This window comes from Prosopis cineraria, unplaced genomic scaffold (assembly GCF_029017545.1).
Source record: "Prosopis cineraria cultivar Desert tree isolate PC_DT_omini unplaced genomic scaffold, ASM2901754v1 PC14, whole genome shotgun sequence".
Taxonomy (NCBI): Eukaryota; Viridiplantae; Streptophyta; class Magnoliopsida; order Fabales; family Fabaceae; genus Prosopis; species Prosopis cineraria.
In genome coordinates this window covers 25,328,051-25,354,978 of record NW_026555345.1, presented here as the reverse complement: position 1 = coordinate 25,354,978, position 26,928 = coordinate 25,328,051, and the positions used below count along the sequence as shown (strand labels likewise).

Here is a 26,928-nt window from a genome sequence, read left to right as displayed (position 1 = left end):
AGGAGATAATTATTTCCCTGTTATAAAGCTAAACATAAAATGCTAGTTTTAATTTGTTTTAATTTATACATTTTTATCTTGGGATATTATAACTTTTAATCCCTACATTTTTATGATTTATTAAGTTGAGAAATTATTAAAAAAATGAGTTGTATAGCATTAAGAAACTATAAAAACTGAGCTATTCCAAATTAATTGATTATATGGATTGAGTTATTATTAAGGACTTGATCGATGATTGATAAAGTTTCAAAACATTATATTTTCTCTTTGTTATTAAAATTTAAATTTTTATTTAAATAGGAGTAAAAGATAAAATAAGAATAGTTTCTTTTAATGTCTCTTAAATTTTAATTTATTTTTAACAAATGCTCCTATAATTTTTCATTTAAAAGATTAGAAATAAGTTTTTTCACTCTACAGTCTCAAATATCACCAATAAAAGAAGATAAGGATATGCCATTCGCGACTGATCATGAGCGCTTAACCCCTCAATCTCACTCCCTCCTGCCTTCATATATATGTGTGTGTGTCACACGCGGACCCTTCGCTTCACCTTGCTCTTTCTTCAGAAATGGCCGTCGTTCGTCAACGCCGCCATCTCAAGCTTTGCGTTGCGCTGCCGGAGCCCTCCGATCGCCGCCCTCGCTTCCCTTTCCCCACCAATTCATCTTCCTCCACCTCCTCCTCCTCCTCCTCCTCCTCCGCTTCAGACATCACTCTTAACGAGATCGAAAAGCTTGAAGTTCTCGGCCATGGAAATGGTGGCACAGTCTACAAGGTTCGCCACAAGCGAACTTCTGCTATATATGCCCTGAAGGTCGTCAACAGCAGCTCCGACCCGATTACCTGCAGGCAGGTCCGGCGAGAGATGGACATCCTCCGACGGACGGACTCACCGTATGTAGTACAGTTCCACGGTTTCTTCGAGAAACCGTCCGGCGACGTGGCGATTTTGCTGGAGTACATGAACTTGGGGACGCTGGACACTGCTGAAGAACAGCGGCACTTTCTCTGAATCCCAACTCGCGACGGTGGCGCGTCAAGTTCTCAGCGGGCTGAGCTATCTTCACGCGAACAAGATTATCCACCGCGATATCAAGCCGTCAAATCTGCTAGTGAATCAGAATATGGAAGTGAAGATCAGCGATTTCGGAGTCAGCAAGGTCGTGTGCCGGACGTTGGACGCGTGTAATTCATACGTCGGTACGTGCGCGTACATGAGCCCAGAACGGTTCGACCCGGATAGATATGGCGGGCACTATAACGGGTACGCGGCTGATATATGGAGCTTGGGTCTCACGTTGTTTGAACTCTATGTGGGTCATTTTCCCTTTCTTCCAGAGGGTCAGAGACCCGACTGGGTTGCCTTGATGTGTGCCATTTGTTTTGGCGACCCGCCTACCTTGCCGGAGAGTGCGTCCGACGAGTTTCAGAGTTTCATGGAGTGTTGCCTGAAGAAGGAATCAAGCGAGAGATGGACGGCGTCTCAGCTTTTGAACCACCCGTTTCTTTGTCAGTAATAACCAGCAAGCCGACCCGTTTATCTCCATGACGGCCCGGGTTAATAAGATTGGGTCGTTTTTGCTTCTTCTTCTTTTGTGGATAAGCCATCCGGCATGCAATTTTCACTTTTTCAGAATAATTCTCTTACTGAATTATGCTGAGATGTAAAGAATTAATTCTGGCTGCTTTAGTTATATAATCTTCCTTGAGATTCATATTTACACTAGTTTGATTAGTGTTTAATTAGAAGAATCAAGTTGGCCGAAAAAAAGAAGAAGAAGGAGAAGAAGGAGAAGAAGAAGAAGAAGAATCAAATCGATCAATCGGTGCATTTATCATGAAGTTGACTTGTTTAACCTTAAAGTTGACAAAAAAAAAAAAGTCATCCATCATCAACCGAACAAATTAATTTAAAGATGTGATAATGAAACTTATAATTTTTCAAGTTTGCTTTAATAATCAATTTGATCATTCAAGTCTAATTTTTATTAATTTTATCTTTTAACTTTCTTTCAATTATCAATTTAGTCTTTATTATTTAAAGAGGAGATAACATGAATAAGGGAATAGTAATGATAGCCATATAGATTAATAAAAAGAAGTATAATTATTTAAGAAGGAAAAAATTTAAAAACAAAAAAAAACAAAAGAATAAAACACAACATCAAGGATTAGATAGATAAAAGCTAAATTGATTTGAGGAATAATTTGTTTTCATTTAAATACAAATACATATCAAGTCATCAATATACTTTACACATTCAATTAATTTGATAGTTAATTTGTATTTTGAAATTTAATGTAAAGGACTAGCATAATGATTTTTAAAAAAACATGAAGGATTAAATAGATCAAAATTAAACTTGAGATGTTTAATTGATAATGGAAACAAACTTGAGAAATTAAAAGTTTCATTATCCTTTTAAAGAATTAGTAAAAATTGGACAAGTTAACAGTAAATTAAGTAATTAAACACTTCTATTTTTCCCAACTGAGTAATTAAACACTTAAAAGCTAACATTTAGACACTTTGTAGCAATTAATATTCGCCGTCCAAAAAGATTTTGTGAATTTAAAATTGACATAAAAATTAGCAATACAATAATTGAACTAAAATTAAAACTAATAAAAATTTGAATAAGTTAACACTGAATTAATAAGATTGAATTTTGGCCTTACCTGACTGAAATTGAAATTCAGGCATTTTGCAAATATTCTTCCTTAATGTATGTAGGTTTAACTTAAATGACACACACACAGACACACACAAATCATCCATATAAAATTTTAAAAAATTAATGCAATTGGCACTTTTTATAAGATATGAATATTATGGTTTATTTTTCTAGCAAAAAGAAAAAACTTAGTATGGTTTTTCTCTTTATTTCATGAGAAAATATACTATTATTTACTCATTTTAAACTTGGTGCGTTGCTGCAGGAGGAAAAAAAAATGAAAAGGGAAAAAGAGGCTTGAAGCAATTACTGAGATAGTGGCTTCAATAAAATCCATGAAAAATAAATCAAACAAACATAATAGAAAAGAAACGAAACAGATCAAGTAAAGCAAGAAGAATTAAAATATAAAGAAATAGATTTGTATTTAGTTAGTTGTTTGATAGATATATTCCAATTATTTTGTGCATACCTCATATTGTGGGAAGGAGACTTAAAAGATGTCTAGACTAATTTAGATTGAGTCAAAATAAAATCTTTTCAAGTAGAAATTCTACAACCAACGCTGTTGCATTTGTTCCAGAGTTTGAACTTGACATTTCTAATTATTTCAATGTTACAAAGGTAAACTTAAAATTATGATTTTAATTTAAAAAAAATCAAGTTAAAAGTGTACAATTTAAAATTATATTAATTAATTTTAAAATTTTTATTTTTATTAAATATGAATAAATATAAATAAGAATACTTTTTCATCAGTTATTTTAAAAAATGAAATTTAATTTATTTTAATCAAAATTAATAAAATAGATAAGTTAACACAAACAATTAAATTTATTTTAGTAATTTTAATGTATCCAACTCAAAAGTAAAACTGATGACACAATGCCAAAAAAATTTCCTTGCTCTTAGTGGATTTTATCAAATTTACTATTGTCTATAGAATTTGTGTTGAATTTTATCTATAATTTAAATAATCACTATAAAATTAATTGTTGCAAGCTGCACTCTTTATAAAATATTTAACATTTTATAAAACATATAAAAATGTGTCTGGTAAACTTTAAAATACACAATAAAGTATGAATAGTTTATTGATATAAAACCGGTGGGCGAGGATAGAATATGACTTCTCAATTTTATCGCAGAAGGAAAAGTGGGGCAAGTAGGTCCCACGTGATTAGGAATAAGATGAATGTTGTTTGGGGAATCATCTTGGAAACGGGCAAAGGGAAGCGCACACAATCAATGTTGACAAACATGTCCTAATCACCTGACACCGCCATGCATCCACTTCAACGTGCAACACTCCTGCTTTATTTTCTTTATTTATTTTTGTGTATAATGAAATAAAATGCGTTAATTTATTTAATTGCCAGATGTGTAAAGTATGCGTTTTAATCTGCTTAAAAGACCCTTGTTGTAATTAAATTTCTATATAGTAGTTAAAAAATTAGAAATAATAATGACAATTAGGCCTTAAAATTTTGAATTAATAACATGCAGGTCTCCAACAAAAAAAAAATCCTAAAATAAAATGTGAATATCAATTCAAACATGTATAAATTTAAAATTTTTAATTACATATAAGATATTTAAATTTTAAAAAAAACATAACTTTAAGATTGTATGTGAAATTCTTGGTTGTAACTTTTTGAATGAATATTTGTAATTATTTTTTGAAAATTTTGCCAAAGATCTAATTATCATTAATTTAATATATTTTAGAACTTAACTATCACTTTTTCAAAAAAAAAAATAATCAGTGCTATATAGAGATGTATAAGATAAATTTTGTATCGACCAGGCCAACTGCATCATTTGTAAGCTATCTAAAAAATTACATCAATTTAATTAAATAAAATATTATATGTCATCATTTTAAATTATTTTATTTTTAGAATATGGTGTCTCTTTAATCTCTTGTTTTTTCTCTCTATTATCAATAATACAGAATTAATTTATATTTACAAATTACAATCACATGATGACATGATATTTTTTTTACAAGATCGCCCCTAGGTAACATGATATACGGGAATTTTTCATTTATAAATGTCATTTTTTGGGGGGAAAAAGATGACGTGACATCTCATCGCAACAGCTTGTATTGTTGTTGCTGCTGTGTTTTCTGCCGCTGCATTTGATTTAATATTAAAAAAAATGATAAGTAAGAACCTTGTAAAAATATTAATACTAAATTAAAAATTTTAATATTGAAATATAGTAGGAGGGGTACTGAAATTTGGAAACATTAGTGTTAAAAAGTCTTATTTAACATTAATATTTTTACAAGGTCTTTATTTGTCATTCTCCCTATAATATTTGGAAAAGAACAGTGTTAACCGTTTTTTTACTCTTGAGATGCTCTATATTCTGGATTATTTGCATTTTTTTAATAATATGAACGGACTATGCTCTATGTTCCGGCTGGGTTTGCTTTCTGTTAGTACTATAAAATAAGTTTATAAGAGCGTATTTTAACCTACGAGAGCACTTTGAATAGCATTTTTTATAGTAGTGTATGTTATGAGTATTGAATCGTGCTAATAACATGCCACTTCTCGCACGATGCTCTCTGTTCGAAGGTTCTAAGTTTTTCCTTTCTTTTTTGTTCATTTTTTTTCAATGGCTTGGAGGGATTTGTGTAGATCTGATTGATATTTGGATTTTTGTTTTGAATTCTGAGTTTTCATTTTGACATCTGGAGCATGGTTCTCCATTCTTGTTCTCCATTTATATGATCGGTATTTGAATTTTCATTTTGATTTCTAATTTCCGTTTTGATATAATATATATATATATATATATATAGAGAGGATGGTTCTTCAATCTTGTTCTCATTGAGATCTAATTGATATCTGGATTTTTCGTTTTGATTTTTGAGTTTTTGTTATGATATCTGGGGATCCTTCATTCCTATTCCGTATTGAGTTAGTCTTTTGATAATGGGAGGTAGTGATGAAGGGGAGAGGGTGATAAATATCTATGTGGAGCGCCAAGTGAACATTTTTTGTCAAACGAAATTAGTTAATTGTCCAAATAAACTTCAAGTTTCAGTGAGGGCAAAAATGTAACGTTTTTATAACCTCAATGCTATGCTTGGTAGTAAAAAAAAAAAAAAAACAGAGAGTGAGAGAGAGAAAAGTAGAGGAAAAAATATTTTTTTTCCTACTTAACTATAGAGAGAAGTGGGAGAAAAATAACGTGTGAAATCCATATAGTTTTATTTCAATTTTTCTCTTCAATTATGAAGAGACTTTAAAGACAAAATTTTATTTTTAAATTTACCCATCAATTTTTTGTTGCCACCTCTTGCTTCTCTCCATTTTTATCATGATATTTGTAGTGTAGTTATATCTGATCACTAACCTTTGTTAATCAAATGATATTTAATTTTTAGATTAATTAGATAACTGCTAATTCTAAATTTAATTTATTATCTTATATTTGGCTATAGTTTCAAATTTTAATATTATTATAAATTTAATAATTTAATAAACAAAATTTTAAATTGGATAAAATAATTTTGGTCAATGTTTGATAAAATAATTTTTAATTATGTTTTTATTCAATCAATAATATATGACAAAAATTATTATATATAATATGTTAAAATATTAAATTTTATTATATACATATTTTATAAATAATAAGGTTGTTATTATCTATATAAAATTAATAACTTTTCTCTCTTTTTTATTTTTCTTGCTCAGCCAAGTATAGTAAAAGAAACTTGTGGGCCTGTTTGAAATTATTTTTGTTTTATTGTTTTGAAAAGTGATGTTTTATAAAATATATTTTGAGAAAAAAAAATAATAAAATATGTGTTTTCTCATTCTTCTTCATAATCCCAAAACATTTCAAAAATTTTTTATTTTTCTATTCTCCAAAACAATACTATGTTTTTGTTTTTCAAAATACTTTCTGAAAACATGTTATCAAACATATTTTTTTATTTTTATTTTGGAAAAAAAAATTACTTTTATAACAGGTTGTCAAACAGGCTCTATAGCTCTTTACTTTTCTCTCCACTTATTTTCTTTTATTTCTATTTTTTCCTGTGAGCTAAGCACATCATAAGAGCAATATTAATTCAAAATCAAATTTTAGACTAGATTAAAACTATAAAAAAAACTAGATGATTAAGGGCATGCTTGTTTTCAGTTTTAAAAATTTTTTAAACAAAAATAATTAAAAGTTTTTTGGATTAGTGCTTTCAATTTAATTATTTCCAAAACTTCAAAAAAAAAACAAATGAATAGAAACAACCAAAGTTGTTTTTATTTTATTTTTTTTTCAAAATATACTATATTTAATTATTAGAAATTACAGTTATCTCAATCAATTTATATCACAAATTACCATCATTAATCTCCTATAATCATTACTATTAGTCTATTTTTTTCATTCTAAAACTATTTTTAAAGTAACATAGCAAACATATTTTTATTTTGTTTTATTTTGACAAACAATTCTAAAAACTATATTTCAAAATATTTTAAAAAATGGAAGCCCTTAATTTTTCTAATATTTGCTATGAATTTTTAAATTTTCCTTTGCTTTATCAAGCATATGTGCTTAGGACCTTTCATTTTCCTTTATTTTATCAAACACATTTGTCAAGAGTCTTGTAGCTTAATGGTAGTATAAGGGGAGGGGTTGTTGTGAGTGGGCATCATCATTCCCTTCAAATTAAAGCTTAGACATATTATCAAGAACAATACAATTAAATATAGCTTGGTTTGGATGAAGAAAAAAAGTGAGAAGAAAAATTAAGAGGAAAATTTTCTAAAAATAATACTTTTTAACTATTTTTAAAAGTCTTTCTTCCTAGTTTAATTTACTTCCTCAATATTTTCTTTTCTTCTAATGAAAGGTTAAGGCTAATTCAAGTAATAAAATTGAGATAGGTTTATAAGTAGAAAAGTAATAAAATGCATTACGAAGAAAGTCACTGTCAAAAGTCTTCAATAGCCACAAAAAGTCACCACAATGTTATTGTAAGAGTTTCTGTCACTGATTCTATCTGTAACGACAATAAAAATTATTACTAAATATACACAATCAGCAAACAACATGTCACCATAGAAAGCAAAGATGGTCGTCGTAGAAAGTTGAGAATTAATGACGACTTTTTGTTGCTGTTAAAAAATAATGCTATTCAACCTTGCCACATGAAATACCTTTAATTTAAGCATATTAAACCACATCAAAGACAATCATGGTAATAAAAAACCAAGCAATTAGTATCAAAGGCAATTATCATGGTGGACAATGATCAACCTTGACTCTCTAGAAACCCCCAAATAGTTTCATATAAAGAATTATTGGTAATTGAGATTTTAAAAAGAATCATTTAAAAGATCAAAAACTAAGATTTGGAAATCATTTAATCCTTAAGAATCATAGTAAAATATGTTTGGGAAGCATGCAAAAGGTTTAGGATTAAAGACATATTGAAACGGGGTTACAAAATTCATTTTCACACATATATAGAAACCATTCACCTTGGCCAAAAGTGTGCTTGCCGTAACTTATAGCACAAAGAATATCCATTGTAGCCGACAATACCATTTGCCAAAAGCTAGATCTTGTTTATTGATGACTAAACTAAATTTTAATAATGATTACTGTAACATCTTAGGTTTCTAAACTGAGAATTTTCAGTGTTTCTAAAGGTATTTTAGTCAATTTAAATAAATTATTGATTAGTGATGTATATGGGAGATTAATATAATTTTTAAATCCTTGGATAACCTTAGAAGAAGGCTAAGTTGAAGTTCAAGTGAGCCATGACATGGAGGAAGGTTTAAATGATAAGGAATTCTTTGTGCTATGCACCACAATGCACGTATAAAAAATTAGCATCTATCAATTCGCAAAAACAGACTGGAATCAGAGGCAAGAAAGAAGGAAAAATGAAAGAGTAACGGAGAGAACTCATGTACTGCTAGGACACAATCCTTAAACCACTTTAGATGCATTTAGAGCTTGAATCATCATTGGGTAAGTTTCACATTTCATCTCCTCCCTCTTTATGCAACATTTTTGAATTAAAAGGTATTGTGGGATTTGTTTTCACTTTTTTGGATTTAGACTGAATCCATTAGCTTATTTAAGGTCTTAGGGAGTTAAATCAAACTTCTAACTCTAAATTTATGAGTTTTATGGTGGTTTGAGATTTTTAGTTAGGGTTTGAATGAATCCTATGTTAGAAATTGAAGGTTTTGGACAATGTAAATAATTGGCCAGTGATTTTAGTATGTTAAGATGTTTAATAGAATGGTTGGAGTGTTTAAAAATAATTGATATGGTTAGGTAAGAAATTTGAGTGTTTGGGCACTTAAAACCTAGTAAATTTTATCTGGAGTGATAATTGATAATTATCGCTTAATTGTGTAGATTGAGTATTGTTCGAGCCTTATTGTATATATAGAATGTGTGGAGCTAACGTTAAATCATAATAACCCCTTTTGTGTGACAAAAATTTGAGGTAACGGAATAATTTATACTATTTGATTATATTACTTAACTGTTTGTAAGTATATATATTAAATTTGTTACTTAGCATTTGATAACCTTGTATATTGCGAAATATGATTTTGTGTATGAAAAATTATTTGCAAACAATGAGAATGGTGAAAGTTTATATGGATTGGTTGAGAAATTTGAAACGTCTATGTGTTATGTATGATGAGTGTGAGCATGATCATGTTAAGGGGTGGGAGTTCACTAAGAAGAAATAGTGAAAATCTATATGACATGTATATCCTTAATATCTTGTGAAGCACGGTATTGGAGATTTTCTCTTTAATATCTATACAGGATACAGTGTTGGCAGACTGATGCCTCTTATCATCAATATGTAATGTTGGAATAATGACACTCCAATTAGTGTGCGATGGGAGGAGACTATAGTTAAAAGTAGGATAAGACACCTTTGGCCGGGTGATCCTACCATTGAAGGTGATCTCGACCATTATGAATGTATACTTGGTTCTGGAGCCTATAGTTTCAATCAGGGTGATATGAAGGTTTGGATGGTAGAATGATCATGCTAGTAATAAATGATCGGGTAAGTATGCTATAAATGTTTTGGTGCTTAATAGCTTTACTCATTTATGGTTGTGCATGTTAATTAATAGTAGTGAATTATTCTGTAGAGATATTTTATCTCACCCTATGGTTATATTTTACAGGCGAGGGCTCCAGATAGGGGCAAAGAAAGGGAATAGGCGACTGAAGAGTGAAGATTATTATTGTATAACTCTTTCCTTTCCTCTTTTTGGGTTTGTAACAAATATTGCTATATATAATATCAATTTAGAACCATGACATTGTTTTGTTATCACTTGTATAAGAATATGTGAAATGTGTGTATCATGGCCCAAACTTGATGTTGTTGTAATAAAATGAGTGTGCTTGGCCAAGATACAATTACAAGTGATATATTTAAAATGATTTATGCATTAAAATGACCAGATCGATATGTGTATTAAGTTTTATCCACCCCTTTGTGTTGTTGTGAATTGGGGGTTTGGTAGTCATTTTAAGTATGAATGTTTAATTGTGTGGTATGATTGGCTTGTTATGTTGTGTGTGGTCCATTTAAGGTGATTCAAGTGGTTTCTTTGAAAGTGTTTCGAGATAAAAATGAACTATTTTGGATTCGAGTGTCTATCTTTTTAATGAATAATTATTTAAGTGTGAGACCAGTGCCATTAGCTAGAGGACTCGAAAAGTTTTGTGTGGATACTTAAATCGCTCAAATCAAATGTTGGATGACAAAATGATGTGCTCCGAAAATTTAGAGTGCTGTCATGATAATAGGTGTGTATCGTGGCACAAGTACCTTCTGAAGGACTCATCTCTCTGTGTCATCTACCGCGACAGACAGACTAAATTTGTAAAAAACTTCTAGATTGTTTCAACTTGTTTTAAGTGGTATTGGTTTTTATGCTTCCATTATCATATTTCATTGATTCTGAACTATAATTGAGCTCCAATAATATTTTTTAAAAGGTTTTTTTTGAGATCCCATTGTTTAAAACTAATTATCTTTAAACCCTTGAGTTGTGATAACTTTTTTTTGAGATTTTTTTATTATCCTGATTATCACAATAACGTGTAAGAGTATTATCCTGATAATGTCAAAGCAAACGTTACAATTACAAGAAAAAAAAAACACATTTTAGTTTTGGTTGAATTAACATATTCTTTCTATATGATAGTTGTTAAATTTCAGGCTTTATAGGCAAAACTATTTTGCAAATGATAATAGAATTGATGATTTTAAATAAAAAATATCATTAATAAATAAAAATTAAAAATATAATTAACATTACTTGTAATGATATTAATTTTTTGCATCAAAATAGAATTATGTTTTTTCACAAATATCAAACACTTTAGACTGTGTTTGAAGCCCCGCACAACGGCAGCTTAGGAACAATGTGATTTGGAGAGCATCATATTGTCATCATAAATGACGAAGCCAGAATCCAAAACCAGAGAGTACAAGATAATTTAATTTAAAAATTAATTTTGAAAAAGTAATAATTTAATAATTAAAAAAATACTTACATTGGACTAATATTTAGAAGTAAACTGATCATCATTTTTTAAAATTTTGTATTAAATAGATTAATATGATCTTTTATGTAAATCTACTTATCATATATTATGTTGATCATCATTATTTTTTGAGTTCAAATATTTTTTATTTAGTCAAGATGGTGCAAAATATTAAGAGTTGAGAGTACAAAATTGCAAAATTTGCATACCTTACTTGTAATTTTACTCAAGGATGCATTTGTACACCCTCATTTTAAAATAGCTCTGCCACTTATGAGTGTCAAAAGTTTTATAAAACAAAATTAAGGTTTATAAGTTGAAGATTCATCTAATATATAAATATTTTTGATTGGGCTATATTTTTAAACTTGTAAACTCCGCTCTGCAATTTTACAAGACTTCTCCGTACAGGACTCAGCACAAATGTCTTCCCTATTAGCTGATTTGAGCAATCAAATTGTGAAAGTGTAAACAATAAACATTATTGTGTGGGAATATCACGTTAGTTAGCACTTTACATATCACCAATCAATTTAATATGCGTGTGTTTGTGTAATTAAGATGTAAAATTTTTTTTAATCTAACATCGAGTTTAGCTGATTGTGACTTGTTCATTTTACGATCGAATTTTAATATTACTATCCTTGATTTGACATTTGAATCACTAAGCAAAGACGACACTTGTGTATCGGTTGTCCAACTCTAATTTTAATTCTAATCAAAAGAAAATGGCAGCATACTGTTTCTTAATTTAATTCAATTAATATATATTTCGCATCCTGATCATTTTTGTAATTCAACTATTCACGCTAACTATTTGTTATGTTTTTAAGAAAATTAACTCAAATGTTCAGGTTCAATTATGACTAATATTTGTTTGCGAGAATTATTTAAATTACAACAGTAAAATTAAATATAATAAGGTTTATCAACAACTGAACATAATGTAATTCTCCCTATTTGATTTTGGGCTTGGTCAGCCCAAATCGATCATATTGGACCAATTGCAAGGCCCAATTAAACATAAGAGTGCATCATCTCAAAAGAATTTGTGGGTACTAAAATTTCCTGCAAAGTCCTATAGAACTATAATTGAGGATTCAACACACCCGATAATTATACCCCAAAAAAAAAAAAAACACACCCGATAGTATTCACAAAACCTATCTTTTGAATATTAGAATTACACTCATTGAAACAACATTTTGTGTTACGATATTTTGTCCAGCAATATAATTTTTGCAACCCATCGCATAATTAGATTTTCTAAACAATTTTTTGACTGATTTAGTTAAAGGATTTGACAGTAAATACATAAAAAATAATTTACATCAAAATTAATGCCGATGGTCTAACACGCACAACCATGTACATCCAAAATTGACTCTATATCTATGAATATCACTAGGTCATATTATCAAGTGTGATAATATTGGACTCAAGAAGAACCTTAAGCGAATTTGCAACTAAAAACATATCATAAGCTAAACTGATACATGTATGAAATGGATTTATAAATAACATGCCACTTCAATTACACAAGAATAATAGAGCTATAGAAGCTGTAATATATAATACAAGGAGTAGCTAGAAGATAATACACTGATAATTAACAGTGAATAACAAGAAATTAACTGAGAAAAAAGTAACTATTTAATTAATAATATTAAAGTGAGCTGAAGAAGAGGACGTCAAATAAAGTATATATCCATGCAGTGATTCAGCAGGACATAGAGATATATAGAAAGTGGTATGACTTATACCAAGCTATAGCTGCAAAAGAAGATCAATATGTAGCTACACAGCTCTAGATTAAAGTTTAACAGAAGCCAAACATGTCCTAAACATGGTGCGAAAGCATACATGCAGAAGATAGCTAGCTACACAACTAGCTAGAGATGATTTAGATATGCTATCAAGGATGTGTTTGGAAGTTGGAGTGAGGAGAGGAAGATTGATGATGAGAAGAAGGAGAAGAAGAAGATAGTGTTAATGCAGTGAGGTCTCTGAGTTGAGAATGCATGTTGTTGATGAAATCCAAGGACTCTATTTGTGGTTCTTCCATTGCTTCTTTCAGCTTCCCTAGTGCCATACAATATGCTTCCTGTTATATATATTCCATTCAAAACAATTACATTAAATTAAAATTCTCCATTCTTTTTAAGTAACTATAACTATATATATAGCCTTGTTAATTGGCCCTAATAAATCTTCAGATGAGCTCTAATTCATCACAATGGTGTGGTAATTTAGAAGTGTGCTAAACATTATGAGTATAATATTTGAAGTAAAAATAATATTTCTTTTCTTTGTAACATGAGCTTAGCTATAAGTGAAATTAATAAATTCCTTCTTAATAATATTTGAAAAGCATATATATATAATATCGAGTAGACGAGGAGAGACAGTGATAGCATTTATACAAGCTAAGTTACTAATTAACCCTATATATATAACCTAGCTTTGCGCCTTTGAAGGATAAATTACATATCACATTTATATTTCCAGAAACGTAACTATGCATATTTCTCTCAGTGTAAAGTCCCTTGTTCTTTCACGATGCAGAGAAGATTAATGACCAATCAGAGTCAGACAAGTCTCTCTTCAGACATGTGTAAGCTCTAGCATGGCTTCTGTTCATTATGATTAATTTAATAAACAAGTTAGTTTTTTCAGCACTAACTACTTGATCACTGAGATTCTCAAGAATTAATTAACTACCCACTTGAGAGAGAGAGAAATAAAGAGAGGTGAAATGTAGTGCATATTTAGATGTTACCATGAAGTGATCGAGCTCTGAATGACTACACAAGCCCAGGTTTTGCTTCTTCATTGCTTTCTTCTTCTTCACTTTTTCCAAGTTGGAAATGTCACTCACCTCAACAACACAAGCACAAATACCAGTATTAATACAAACACCCTATTATTAAGCTAAGCCAGTTCAAGATTTCTATATATATATAGCTTTATAAGGTACAGATGTACGGTTTCAAGAAAAGAAAATTAAGAGTAGTCCCTTTGTAAATTCAGAGATGGACAATGAAATCGCGTTGTGAAGCATGCATGACAGTAAATCTTGATCATAATTAATCCCGGCCGTACGGAGTTCAACATGAAATTAATGATGAGTTGTTTGAACTCGTTTAGGTTATGACTTTTAAGTAATTAAGTGTCATTTTACAGTGAGAATTAAAGCAGCTAGCTTTAATTAGAGTATGAGAGGGAGAGGGACCAAAAATACCTTCAAACAGTTGAGGTGTTGTTGAACAAGAAGGTCATAGAGTGGATGGTTAGAGATTCTGGTCTTGAGGATTTCGTGATCTCTCTCTTCTTCTTCATCTTCCTCTTTCTCCGTTGCCGAATATTCTTCTCTTTTTTTCCCACTCATATTACTGCTTCTCTTTCTGAGATCTCAATGATATATTTCTGATGATGAGCAGGTACAGTGCTTCAACCTAGCTTTGCAATCTATGGAAGAAAAACAAGTGATGTTGTCCGGCCCATAATATATATATATATATATATATTATTGGTACAGTATTTGATAATTGATGCTACTGATAATAATAATAATAATAATAATAATAATAATAATAATCCTACTGTGTGGAGTCCGGACTATTGAGGAAGATGATGAGGTCATTCACAGGAGATGCTCTCTCTTTTTGGAGAAACCAATTGAATGAAATGACCCTTACGTGCAGACGTGTTCATTGTGATAAATTGTAAGTAACACATGTTGATAGGCGCTCATGGACGTAATTGCACTTTCATTTCAGATGCTATAGCTGAGTGTTAAACCTCGTCTTTTCATTTTAATAAAATATAAATACTTTTAACTTTATTTTTTTTAATTAATAGATAAGATCAATGGTTGTTATCAACCATCATGTATTTAGGTTCAACCATAAAATATAAATACCTCTAATGAATGGGCATTTATTTGACAGTTTTTAACTGTTAAGTACAAAAAAATTATCAAATTAAGTAATGATTTTTTTATAATAGTGTATCTATATGAATATGAAGAAAAGCCCAATACTCATATTCAATGGGTGTTTCATTCTTAAAAAAAATCTAGTATCAAAATTATCATTATCTACTTGATGTGCAAGGACATCTGACATCTCTTATCGTAATGACGATGTATCGATCAAAAGGTGACTCTAGTCACAACTGCTCCATATATGAGTTGGATTGCTTCTTTAGAATCATAATGAATTTTAACATGCATGAGAATAGTTTTCTTTCCAGAACAGGGTTATTCCTTCCAAAATATCCAAAAATTTTGCAAGCGGGATGTTAACCCAAAAATATTGTAAATTCCTTTTTTCCAATGTCTTAGAGAAGGTGTCACAAATACAAGTTTGAAAAGAAAATTTATTCTAAAAGATTAACTTGTTAGTTTAGAAGGTTGCTTGAACTTATAAATCCAAAATCGACCATGTGAGACTCAAAACACTGATAAATTTAAGGAGAGAATTTATCTTAAAAGACTAGTATATTGGGTGAAATAATTTTTTAAACTCATAAATTTCATTTTATTAGTACAACTTTTTGATATAAAACTCATAATAATGTCATCTTATCTGAGAGCCAACATTCTCAATAGCTTCCCTTTACATATTTCTTAAAAAATTAGTTTGTCATGAAAGTCTATTCAACTTATAAACCTGGGTTCAATTGTGAATATGCCTCATTGCCCTACTTTCTTCCCTAATTTTATCATGAAACACGTTAAAAGATCCTCTATACCAATTACATACTTGTATCTATAGAGATTGAAAGAAAGGGATGGAAATTTCCTTTATTATTATTATTATTATTTGGGTTTATTTTGTTGGTTCTGTGTTTTGCAGTCCCTCGTTTTCAAGAACGAAAGCAACACTTCATAAGTTTCTCGAGCATCGGGAAGACTTTGTTAGTACACTTGATCTTAATGAATGGCCAGCTTGCCTTGTCTTTTTCTTTACACTTCTTTTCATTTTCTTCTCACAGCTCTCTCTATCTCTCTAACCAAAAAGGCCAAAACAGATACTGTTCATTTCTGGTTTCTTCCTCGTTATAGTTCCTTGTTCATTTCTATTTCCATCACTGTAACTTGGTCTCCGATCTACAGGACATAAAATGATTATTTTATTCACTTTATAATGACAAAAATGAAAAAGCTAAGTCACATTATTCAACACTATAGCATATCCCCATGTGCTTCCCTGAAATATCTACCTCACAATAATTCTTAGGGCATGTTTGTGCGTTGTTTGCGCAATCATGATCTTGTTCTTGCCCTTGCCCTTTCCCTAAAACAAAATTTGTGAAAATATTTTTCATGCATGATAACAATTTTCAAGACTAGTATATATTTATTTTATCCATCATTGCCACGAGTATTTTGGTGTTTAGAATGAGTGAATAGTGGCCAGGAAGCCAGGCAATATGCGATCGATCACTTCATTCCGTATGAACTTTAAGGTATATAAATTAACATGGAAGCATCAAACGTAAGGTGAAAAGCATTTTAATTAAGTATCTGCAATATCTTATCGTTGTTTTTCTGACTGGGTGTGTGTGTGTGTGTGTAATCTATGACTTATAGATAATTTGATTTATTTGTTGTAGATTTTATGTTTAACATTGACATTGATGATTGACCAAAATTTGCATAAACTTCGACTTGCTGTATATATTTATTTGATTTTTTATAATTTAAAAATTAGTCCTTTAAAACTTTAAAATTTGTATACAACATCTTGTCATTAATTATTTTATAATTATATGTAATTTATCCTCTTTAAATTTTGAATTTATTATACAAAATTTGAAAACAACAATGAGTGTAATTAAAGATACTCTCTCTTTCTCAAATTATAAGATAACTTTAAAAATGTTTTATGATCCTTAAAATATAAGACAATATGACCCAAAAAAAATGATGTCATTAATGTTACTTTTCTAATGTTACCTTTTAAGTGCTTATAGTAAAATAATTAAGAGTGTATATTTAAACAAAGAGCATTTTGGAATTGGTATGTGTAATCTTATGTGAAATTATCTTATAATTTAAAATTAAAAGAATATTAAAATACTTGTTATATTATGTGTTAGGTGCATGTTTGGGTTTGAATTCAAAGGTTTAGAAAACTGAGTATATCCTTCAGCCATATCTGGCTACTTTGAAATACCACTCAAAATTAGATTTGCTATACCACTATTTAAAATTAGACTAGCAAACTTCAGTTTTGCAAGTTTAAATTTGTTTAAACTTAAGTCCACGACAAGGTCAACGCCTTTGTTTACAAGTGTTAACTTTTGCATTAAAAAGTTACACTTCAACATCGCTATTACTTTATCCCCATTTGTATGGCATAGCGTTTTGAACGTGTTACCTTTGACTAAAAAAAGTGCCAACATGATTAATTTAATTTCCATTACAATAATTTACGAAAATTTAGATAAGATTATACATGATTGTGAGAGGAAGAGGGATGAAAAAGTGAACAATGCCTTGGAATGGGAGCTATGAAAGATGCTTGTCATGGGCCACAATCGTATAGAAATGAAATGTGTGTACGATGAGCTTTTCAATGGACTTCATTGAATGTGCCTCCATCTATCTAAATTATTGACTGCTTCTTCCTTTTCACCACATCAAGAAGCAAAAGATTGTCATAATAATGGGAATCTCTGTTTTACTGGAATTCGTTGCTCTTCATCCTTCTATTTTATCCTATTTAAAATTACTTTACTTTCCCCAAAAAATAAAGTTTTTATATGACAAAACATCATGATGGTCCAAATTCTCAATTCCAAATTTAGGATTTTTAACCGTAAATTAAACATTTATATTTTATTTATAATTCTTATAATAATTGAGATTTTTATTTGGAACAGTCTAAGTCGACACTTGTTTTTTTTAGAAATTTTTAAATTTATAATTATTTAAATTAATATTTATAAATTTATTTTTTTAAAAATTTCATTGAAAATTTAACCTGTCATCCTCCTTACATTGCTGCTTTGTGCCTTCTAATGATATATAGGAGGCCCAGATAAAAATTCACGTCCATGGAAAATGTTGTATCTTCTGTTATATATATACAGGCATAGATATGGATGGAGAGGAAGAATGGGGCCTTTATAATTATAATGCTATGTCCATGTATTGGGCTTCGGAGATCAGAGTCCAGTAGATTATGGGCTGACAGGGCCCAAAAACTATTCATGGGCTCCATGCTTCATGACAGCCCGGCAGACAGGATAAGATAAGAGTAGAGCTGTCAATTAGGGCCGGCCCTTGAAGGGTTAGGGCCTAAACAGGCTAGCCCTAATAAGCTCGATTACATGTCAGGGTTTCATTTTTTAATGCCCGGCCCTAGCCCTTAGGGCTAAAGGGCCGGCCCTCAGAGCCTCGGCCGTATTTTTTTAAAATTATTTTTTCAATTAAAAATTATAAAATATATATTTATAATCATAAAAAAAATTATTATTCATAAAATTAAGTTTAAGAAAATAAATTTAAATTAATTTACACCACAATAATAAAGAAAACTAAAATATTTAGGTCTAATATCAAATAGTAACATCAAAGTGAATACCAATAAAAATTAAACTTAGCTAATATTATCATAATAAATAAATGAGGGATGGATGAATGCATTTAATATGTTCATTTCTTTGAATTATGTATTTAATCTTTTATTTTTTTATATTATAATTTAAAAAAAATTATAAACGGGACTAAAAGAGCCGGCCCTTTTATTTTCCCTTTTAGGCCCTATTTACATTTTTAAAGGTAAAATGGAAGCCTGACCCTCAATTTTTTCGGGCCTAAAAGGGCCAGCCCTACGGGCTCAACCCTAATTAACGGCTCTAGATAAGAGTGCCAACCTGAGAGGCAATAATAATATACAAGGCGTCAATGACAATACAAGGAGGAAGGAGCAATTCCATGAGTTTATCATCTTGCCTCAAATTTCGTATCAGTTTAATTATTTACAAGCTTCTAAGTATGTTAACTTGCATGCTTGTTGATGATTGCAGTGTGTTTTGTCTAAATGCTTGAACAAATACCTTACTTCCTCCTGTTTAAAATATATATTTTTAGTTAATCTGATTTATAATATAAATAACTTAATATTTGTAAAACAATTTATAATTTCTTCCTATTATTTATTAACTTGTATTTTTTTATTTATGAATTCATGATTTTTTCTCATTCATCATAAATTAAAATTAAAGATAAAAAGAGAAAATAATGTTATATTTTTACAAGAATAAAAATTTTATTGCCACGTGAATTATTATTAAAAATATTTATATTTTTAATTAGAGGGATTATATATCAACAATTATTAAATGAATATATTTTTTATTAATAAGTCATCCAACATAAATAACAAATATTTTATACATATGTGACTATTAAATTTAATTTCTCCCACTGTATCAACAAAAAAATTCAATTTCATCCACCTTGGTTGTTTAATATATATATTGCATGTATTCTGACCTTATAACCTCACAATAATATTTTGTGAAATTGGTGGGATCTTAAGCCATGTTTGACATAGAAAACTGGGAGAGTGAGATTGACTACTACTAAGTTTTTTATTTGGTACATAAAAATGAAGATTTTAATCCTAATTCCAATCCCATTCAAGTCAAATTACTTAATGCCACCTCCTCCTTTGATATTGCAAAATCAATCTTGGATTGATTTTTATAAAGACCAAAATGCCCTTACCTCTGCATCCTGCACATTTTATCTTCTTCTTTCGTTGGTTCGAGAGTGTCTAAATCCAATATTGTTAGTGATATTTTAGCGACATCTTCTTCTTTCATTGGTTCGAGAGTGTCCGAAAATCTTTCATCTTCATCTTCAAACCTAGTTTAGTGACAACATTAGTGAAAATTTAAAACTTTAAATTTCATCATCACTTTCCTCAATTTGAGAGAGTCTAAATCTGAGAACAAGTCATTGGATGAGGTCCACCTTTGCATTTGCTCCCCAATCTGTCATCTTTATCATTAGTTTGAGAGATTCTAGATTTAGTTCTGGACAATCACCATCGTTGTGTTTGCTTCCAAATCCTCTTTCTTCTTCAATTCGAGCAATTATGAACTCTTGAATGATAGAATGAGGAATCATAATCAGAGAAAATGGGAGGGAGTTTGAGTTCGATCATGATGTTGAGTTCAAATTGAAGATGGGAGTTGAGTGAGGAGATGACTCGTGAGTCCATGACAGAGATGGGTTTTGGGACAAATTTTTTTATTAATTTTAAGGAACATTATAATTTTTTCATAACTTATATTTAATTATAAAATAAAATAAAATAAAGTATTACTTCCAATCATTACTTCATACTAGGCACAATTTTAAAGCCTCAATCTCACTTTCAATTTCAATCTTAATCTCAATCCTTTTAAATTTAGGTCTACATACCAAACAGGCGTTAACGATATTTTGTGTGCTTGGGTAGGACTTTAGAGTTATTTTCCCAATTTATTTTTGATCGCCAGACGTAAACAAGCGTCCCCATGGTGCGGTGTTTGGCACTGAAACTCATCCCACCTTCAAGCTTCTGAAATCGAAGAATTGAACCTTTTTCTTCGGAGATCAGAGTTATTGGCGCCTCCTTGCCTCCTTCAGATTCTGAAATCGAACTTTGCTGCCGTCGCTCTGGCTTCTTGTCGTTCTTCGTTCGCGTTCTGCCGTTCTCGCCTCTGCTGCGTTCCGTCATTCGTAGATGCTGTCGATCGTTCTTCCATTCCCGCCGTCTCCACTCTTGCAATCTGCAGACTCCACTGGCATGCCCTAAACTTCATCACTCCCGTGAACTCGCTTTCACATTATTGTCTGAAGTCAGCGTGGCTCAGTCCATCATTGAAGTTCGACCTGGCTCTGTTCGCGTCTGGATCTGCGCACTTGTCACGTTAAGATTAAACGTTCTCGCAGTCTCTTGACTCTCAGCCTCTCTCAGTCTCGCGGTCTGAAGCCCGTTGTTCTCGCAGCCTGAAGCTTGTTGTTCTCGCTAGTCTCCGACATCAGATCTGCTGCTTAGGTAAGTTATTTGCCTTTCTCTCAACACTTTGCAGGTCATACTTCTATTTGAGATTGAAACAGCTGTTAAAGTCGAATTTTGTAACTTCTGTGCCCGAAGAAGCGTCTTGCAGTAACTGAGGTTTCTAGACTGTTGACGTTATCGTGACTGTTCTCCCTTGTTCTAAATGATGGGTGTTTTCTGAAGTGAGGTGAAATTAACATAGGATTGTTCTAACTAGTTCTAGATAATGGGTGTTCTCTGATTTGAGATGAAATGTTAGGGAAATCCCGTGATTATACTGCAGTATGCTGATTCTCGTATACGAAGATTAGAAATTTAATAGAAATTTTGACAAGTGCCAATTGATATCCATGCTCATTAGTGCTTAGTCTGGTTCTTCTGTGACGCAAAAGAGATGGCTATTGCATTTATATCTTCTGATGCTTTACAAGTGCCAATGGTGGAGTTTACACTGTGAAGGTTAGGTTAATATTTCGTCTTTTATATGCCTTATGAATAACACTTGCATTTGTATGGATTCATTTCCCTTCTCTCTCAACTACCTTATACAAAAATGAAAAATGACAGTAATGATACAGTGAATTATTTTTAAGATTTTGTTTCTTAGTGTTGTTGCCTTCACGTACGAACTCAACTAGTTTAGCATGAATAGTGACATGTTTTTATCAGTGATTGGATTTGGTGTTCATGTCTGTTGATATACCTATGTAGGTAAAACTCCTCATTCATTAGAAGATTATCTTTATCTGAAGTTTGTTATTATGTGAGAGTCTCAGTTATCTTCATCATAACCTTTTTATGTGTACAATTGATCTCTCTATCTTCAAATTGTTTTAAATAACAAAAGAGAGGGACTGCACTGTGTGTTATAGCTCTGCATATGTGTGAGTCTCTTCATTCATCATATTTATGCTGTTTATCTTTGTCTTTAATCTACATGTGATGTGCCTAATGTTTTCTTGGAAATGTTATTTTATCTTTTTAAATGTAAAGGATTCTGATTTCCTTTTCAAGTAAGCTCAAACTTGTTTGCAAGGTATTAATATTTGCTGGATTTTAATTTATGATATTAGATAAGACGAGTACTAATGGGCAGCAACGACAATGCAAATCTAATGGATAAGTTCATCGTGTAGGAGCCATTTGAATGGGAGGAGATTATATTGAAGCCTTGACTGGTGTCTTTGTCATTTGATGCTGCTATATTGTATTGTTCAATTTTCATTTTGCGTTACTGTCATTGATGCTACTCTGATTATGTTGTAATAATTATTTAGATTTATTTTTATTTGGATTTATTAAATTGTTATAAAAATCAAGTTTTATATAAATAACATGTAGCCTTTAAATAGGATCTGTGCCTGTTTAACCTACATTTATATAGGCTTTGGTAGGCTCAAAGCCTACTTAAGGGCTTCAAGGCCCAGTTCCTTGAGCCTTTTTAAAGGCTTTCATATTAAGAGACATATAAAAAGGCTTTAGGTCACGCCAAAGCCTGAGCCTATTTCACTAAAACGTGGCCTAGCCTGTCTTGTTCCTAACCCTATTTAGAAAGTAGAGTTTGCATTGGAGAAACTGAGCATGGGAAGCGAAAATAATGTAAAACAGGGGCACAATGGGGTACCTGCCTCAAACGTGCATCCTTCATTCGTCAATCAATGCTTTGCATCATTTACGCTGATTTTGAATGACAAAAATCAGTATGAACACTTCCTAAGTGCCATGCTTTGAGCAGACAACACAACTAGCAAAGTCATGGAGTTTTTCCATCTATTCTAGTGTGTGTTACCTTATAAATATTTAATTATTGTCACTTGGTCTATTGAGTTGTATTATATCACATGATCTGTGATTAATCGTCGATGAAACCTGGCCTTGCTTAAATCACTTTGTTTCGTAGAACCATTTCTTTCTTTGTTTCTGTCAATAATAAAATTCTTGTAATTTATCTGCCTACATTACTGATTTGGTAATTTTAATATCTAATTTACTGGCCATGTTGTTTCTTGGCAAAAGAGTAATATATTTTTTGGGTAAAGAGGTCATAAAATTTTCAGTTTCTGCTTGGATGGAGTTCACCTGTTCACACATATAATGTTAGGAAGTGTCTGGGGATTTCCCCCTTCTATATTGGGTCGTTATCCTAGCCTGAAATGTGCATGTGCTTCCGAGTTTCTATTGAGTCAACAATGGACACTTGTGTACAGATGTTGAAGGTTGTACTGATATGGGTTTAGAAATTTCAGATGTCTAAAGCTAATGATGTGGAAAACCCTTCTAATCCCAAGGTTCAGAAAGGTACTGATGCCCCGTTGGCCAGTGGCAGTATCCAGGGAAATTGGTACAGTGTATTCCTCCAACAATTTTCAGTATATGGTATTGCTGCTGGATACTGCTTATCTGCATCTCTGCTCTCAATCATCAACAAATGGGCTGTCATGAAATTTCCTTATCCTGGGGCACTAACTGCCCTCCAGTACTTCACCAGTGCGGCTGGTGTCTTCATTTGTGGACGGTTCAAGTTCATTGAGCATGACTCTCTGGACCTATTGACCATGTGGCAGTTTCTACCTGCGGCTATCATCTTCTACTTATCACTTTTCACCAACAGTGAGCTGCTCCTCCATGCCAATGTGGATACTTTCATTGTATTTAGATCTGCTGTTCCTATTTTTGTTGCAATAGGGGAGACACTCTTCTTGCACCAACCATGGCCATCCCTTAAGACATGGCTGTCATTAGGTACCATCTTTGTAGGAAGTGTGGTCTATGTGCTGACTGACTACCAGTTCACATTTATGGCTTACAGTTGGGCTGTGGCTTATTTGGTTAGCATGACCATAGATTTTGTTTACATAAAGCATGTAGTTATGACCATTGGTTTGAACACATGGGGTCTTGTGCTGTACAACAATCTTGAGGCTCTTCTACTTTTCCCATTGGAACTGCTAATAATGGGTGAGTTGAAGAAGATCAAACATGAATTCTCTGATGAGTCTGATTGGTACTCTTTTCAAGTGGTTTTGCCTGTGGGATTGTCTTGTTTGTTTGGTCTATCCATCTCTTTCTTTGGATTTTCCTGCCGCAGGGCGATTTCTGCAACAGGATTCACTGTTCTTGGCATAGTGAATAAGCTGTTGACTGTTGTCATTAATTTAGTAATCTGGGACAAGCATTCAACTTGGGTGGGCACAGTGGGACTCTTGATTTGTATGCTTGGTGGGATTTTTTATCAGCAATCAACAAGCAAACCAAAGGCTCCAAAACAAGTTACTGCACAGGAGAGTGATGAGGAACAACAAAAGCTGCTTGAGATGCAAGGTAATTCAGAGACCAATATCAAGGAAAATGAAACTGCTAAATCATAGGAGTAAATCAGACAGATTATTTTTACTTCCAACAATTGCATTATTCCTTGTTAAGTGTACATTGGTTGCACAATTATGTGATGCAAGTTATTCTTTCAAATTTCATAGATGTGAATCCACGATTCTTTTGCTGCGTTCAAGTTCACATGGATTTATTTGTTTTATAGTGGCCTTTATGCACTTTTCAGGGAAAATTAAAGTAAATTGTTGCCTTTGAAATATGAAGCATTTCTCACTTTGGTGCCTTTGCCTTTTCATTTTCTGGACTAAAACATGTTGTAAATTTGGTCATTTCGTGTTCCTGGATGTTTCAACATTCATGTCGGTATATTTCACTATTTACGAATGTCGTGTACTAACTACTACAGCCATGGTTGGAAGGCATCTCAATTTTGAGGCTTCAACATGACAAACTAGTCTTCTTGAGTTTGTCTTTTCTCGTAGCTCAATCCATATCACGTTGAACTGTCCTTCAGAGTTCAGACAGTTTAGAATACTATCAAGAAAATAATAAAAAAATATTAAAAAAATCATAAAAAAAATACAAAACTTCACATTTCAGGACTTTTAAGATATGACATTTTATATAGAAGCTAATGTTTAAAAAAACATCAAATTTTGATTTGTATGTTTCTAGATTTAGAATTGATAGGTGAGCACTCCATGCAAATCTATGGGATTCACTATGACAATTAATCATTTTTTTAATGGGAGAATGATAACAAAAGTATTAAAAGTGTGAATTAGTGACAATTAAGTTTCTAACAAAATTTTCTATAAAATAAATGTTAAATATTAATTCAAACTTTTATAAATAGAAATATGAATTACAAATTAATTATTATATTTAAAATTTAAATATCCAATTTTAATATGTATGTTTCTGGATTTAGGGGGTGAGCACTCCATGCAAATCTATGGGATTCACTATGACAACTAATCATTTTTTTTAATGGGAGAATGATAACAAAAGTTTTTAAAAGGTGAATAAGTAATAGTTAAGTTTCTGACAAAATTTTCTATAAAATAAATATTAAATATTAATTCAAATTGTTATAATTAGAAATATGAATTACAAACTAATTAATACATTTAGAATTTAAATATCATATTTATAATTGAAAATTTTAAATTTGTAATTGTTTAAATTTCTATTTATAATTATTTTTTTTAATTATCGAAAATCTAGCTATTGTTAATTTATTTTTTTAAGACTTAACTGTCATTTTTTTTATTGAGTTCATGTATTTTTTTATTGAAGATAATATTATTTGAGGCAGTATTGAGTATTGATTATGGATATTTTTTTAGTTAAAATTTGAATATTAATTTATTATAATGTGAGAGATTAGTTTTTTTTATTAAACTTAACTTCCCCTTGTTGCCACAATTAAGCATTTATTACTACCTCTGAGGACACCAACATCGCCGTTTCTAGGCCACTTTTTCTGTGTGATGATTGACCAAATGCTTGGTTGTACTAATTAAAGTTCATGTTTCATGCCCAGGAGTTATTTGAATCTACCTGTGAAAGGAAACACGACAAGAATATAGCACTTGGCCGTATGAGATTAGTTGAATATTATTATTCCACGTACTATGTTTCTTTGTTGGTCTTTAACTATGAAATTAATAACATTAGCTATATTCATTGATTTCGTTATAACACAGCAGTCTTGAAAGAGGAATTTGAAACTTCCAACTTAACAAACCATACTTTTGAATATTAATCCTTTGGATTAATGCATATAAAAAAAATTTAGAGAGAAAAAAAGTGGAAAAGGAAGAAATTAATTCCACTTTATGACTGCATTTTGTCTTTTTTGTTGTCAAAGAGAAGCAAGTATTCAACGTTTCTTCTAGAATTAAAAAAAAAAAATCTTTGAAGCAATTGTTCAATGTTTGTCCCACAATCAAAGTCTATTTAAATGCCAAACAATATACAACAACAATAACAAAGTCTTATCCTATAAAATATATCGATTATATGTATTATATGATACTGTTATATTCTATTAATGATTAAGTGTGTGTTTGGTTTTCAGTTTATTAAAAGTTCATTTAATAAAAGTTTATTTAATAACAGTCAGTTTAGTATAAGTTAATTGTTGTAACAAAATTTATGTTTAAATACATTTTATCAAAAGTCAATTTGGTACGATAAAAGTTATTTAATTTGTAACAGTGAAATGTGCTTTTGAATATACAATTATAAAAAAAGACATTGATTTATGA

At 30.9% G+C, this 26,928-nt stretch overlaps 2 protein-coding genes and 1 pseudogene across 4 annotated transcripts; 2 read left to right on the top strand and 1 right to left on the bottom strand.

The window, feature by feature from the left end:
• Positions 1 to 480: 480 nt before the first annotated feature.
• On the top strand, positions 481 to 1,732 carry LOC129293540 (mitogen-activated protein kinase kinase 9-like; annotated as a pseudogene).
• Positions 1,733 to 12,940: 11,208 nt separating this feature from the next.
• On the bottom strand, positions 12,941 to 14,692 carry LOC129292287 (protein KNATM-like). The gene is made up of 3 exons (XM_054929869.1): positions 14,500 to 14,692; positions 14,038 to 14,136; positions 12,941 to 13,362 (listed from the first exon to the last, which is right to left on the bottom strand). Exons 1-3 carry the CDS (start codon positions 14,644 to 14,646, stop codon positions 13,174 to 13,176), a joined length of 435 nt encoding a protein of 144 aa, XP_054785844.1. The 5' UTR covers positions 14,647 to 14,692; the 3' UTR covers positions 12,941 to 13,173.
• A 6,047-nt stretch (positions 14,693 to 20,739) lies between these two features.
• LOC129292991 (GDP-mannose transporter GONST3) lies at positions 20,740 to 24,833 on the top strand. 3 transcript variants are annotated; one of them, XM_054930758.1, is made up of 2 exons: positions 20,740 to 21,322; positions 23,572 to 24,833. In XM_054930758.1, exon 2 carries the CDS (start codon positions 23,572 to 23,574, stop codon positions 24,691 to 24,693), a length of 1,122 nt encoding a protein of 373 aa, XP_054786733.1. In that variant the 5' UTR covers positions 20,740 to 21,322; the 3' UTR covers positions 24,694 to 24,833. The 3 variants fall into 3 exon arrangements, with proteins under 3 accessions (XP_054786733.1, XP_054786732.1, XP_054786731.1); XM_054930757.1 differs by having other exon boundaries at positions 22,462 to 24,833; XM_054930756.1 differs by having other exon boundaries at positions 22,399 to 24,833.
• The last annotated feature ends 2,095 nt before the right edge of the window (positions 24,834 to 26,928 follow it).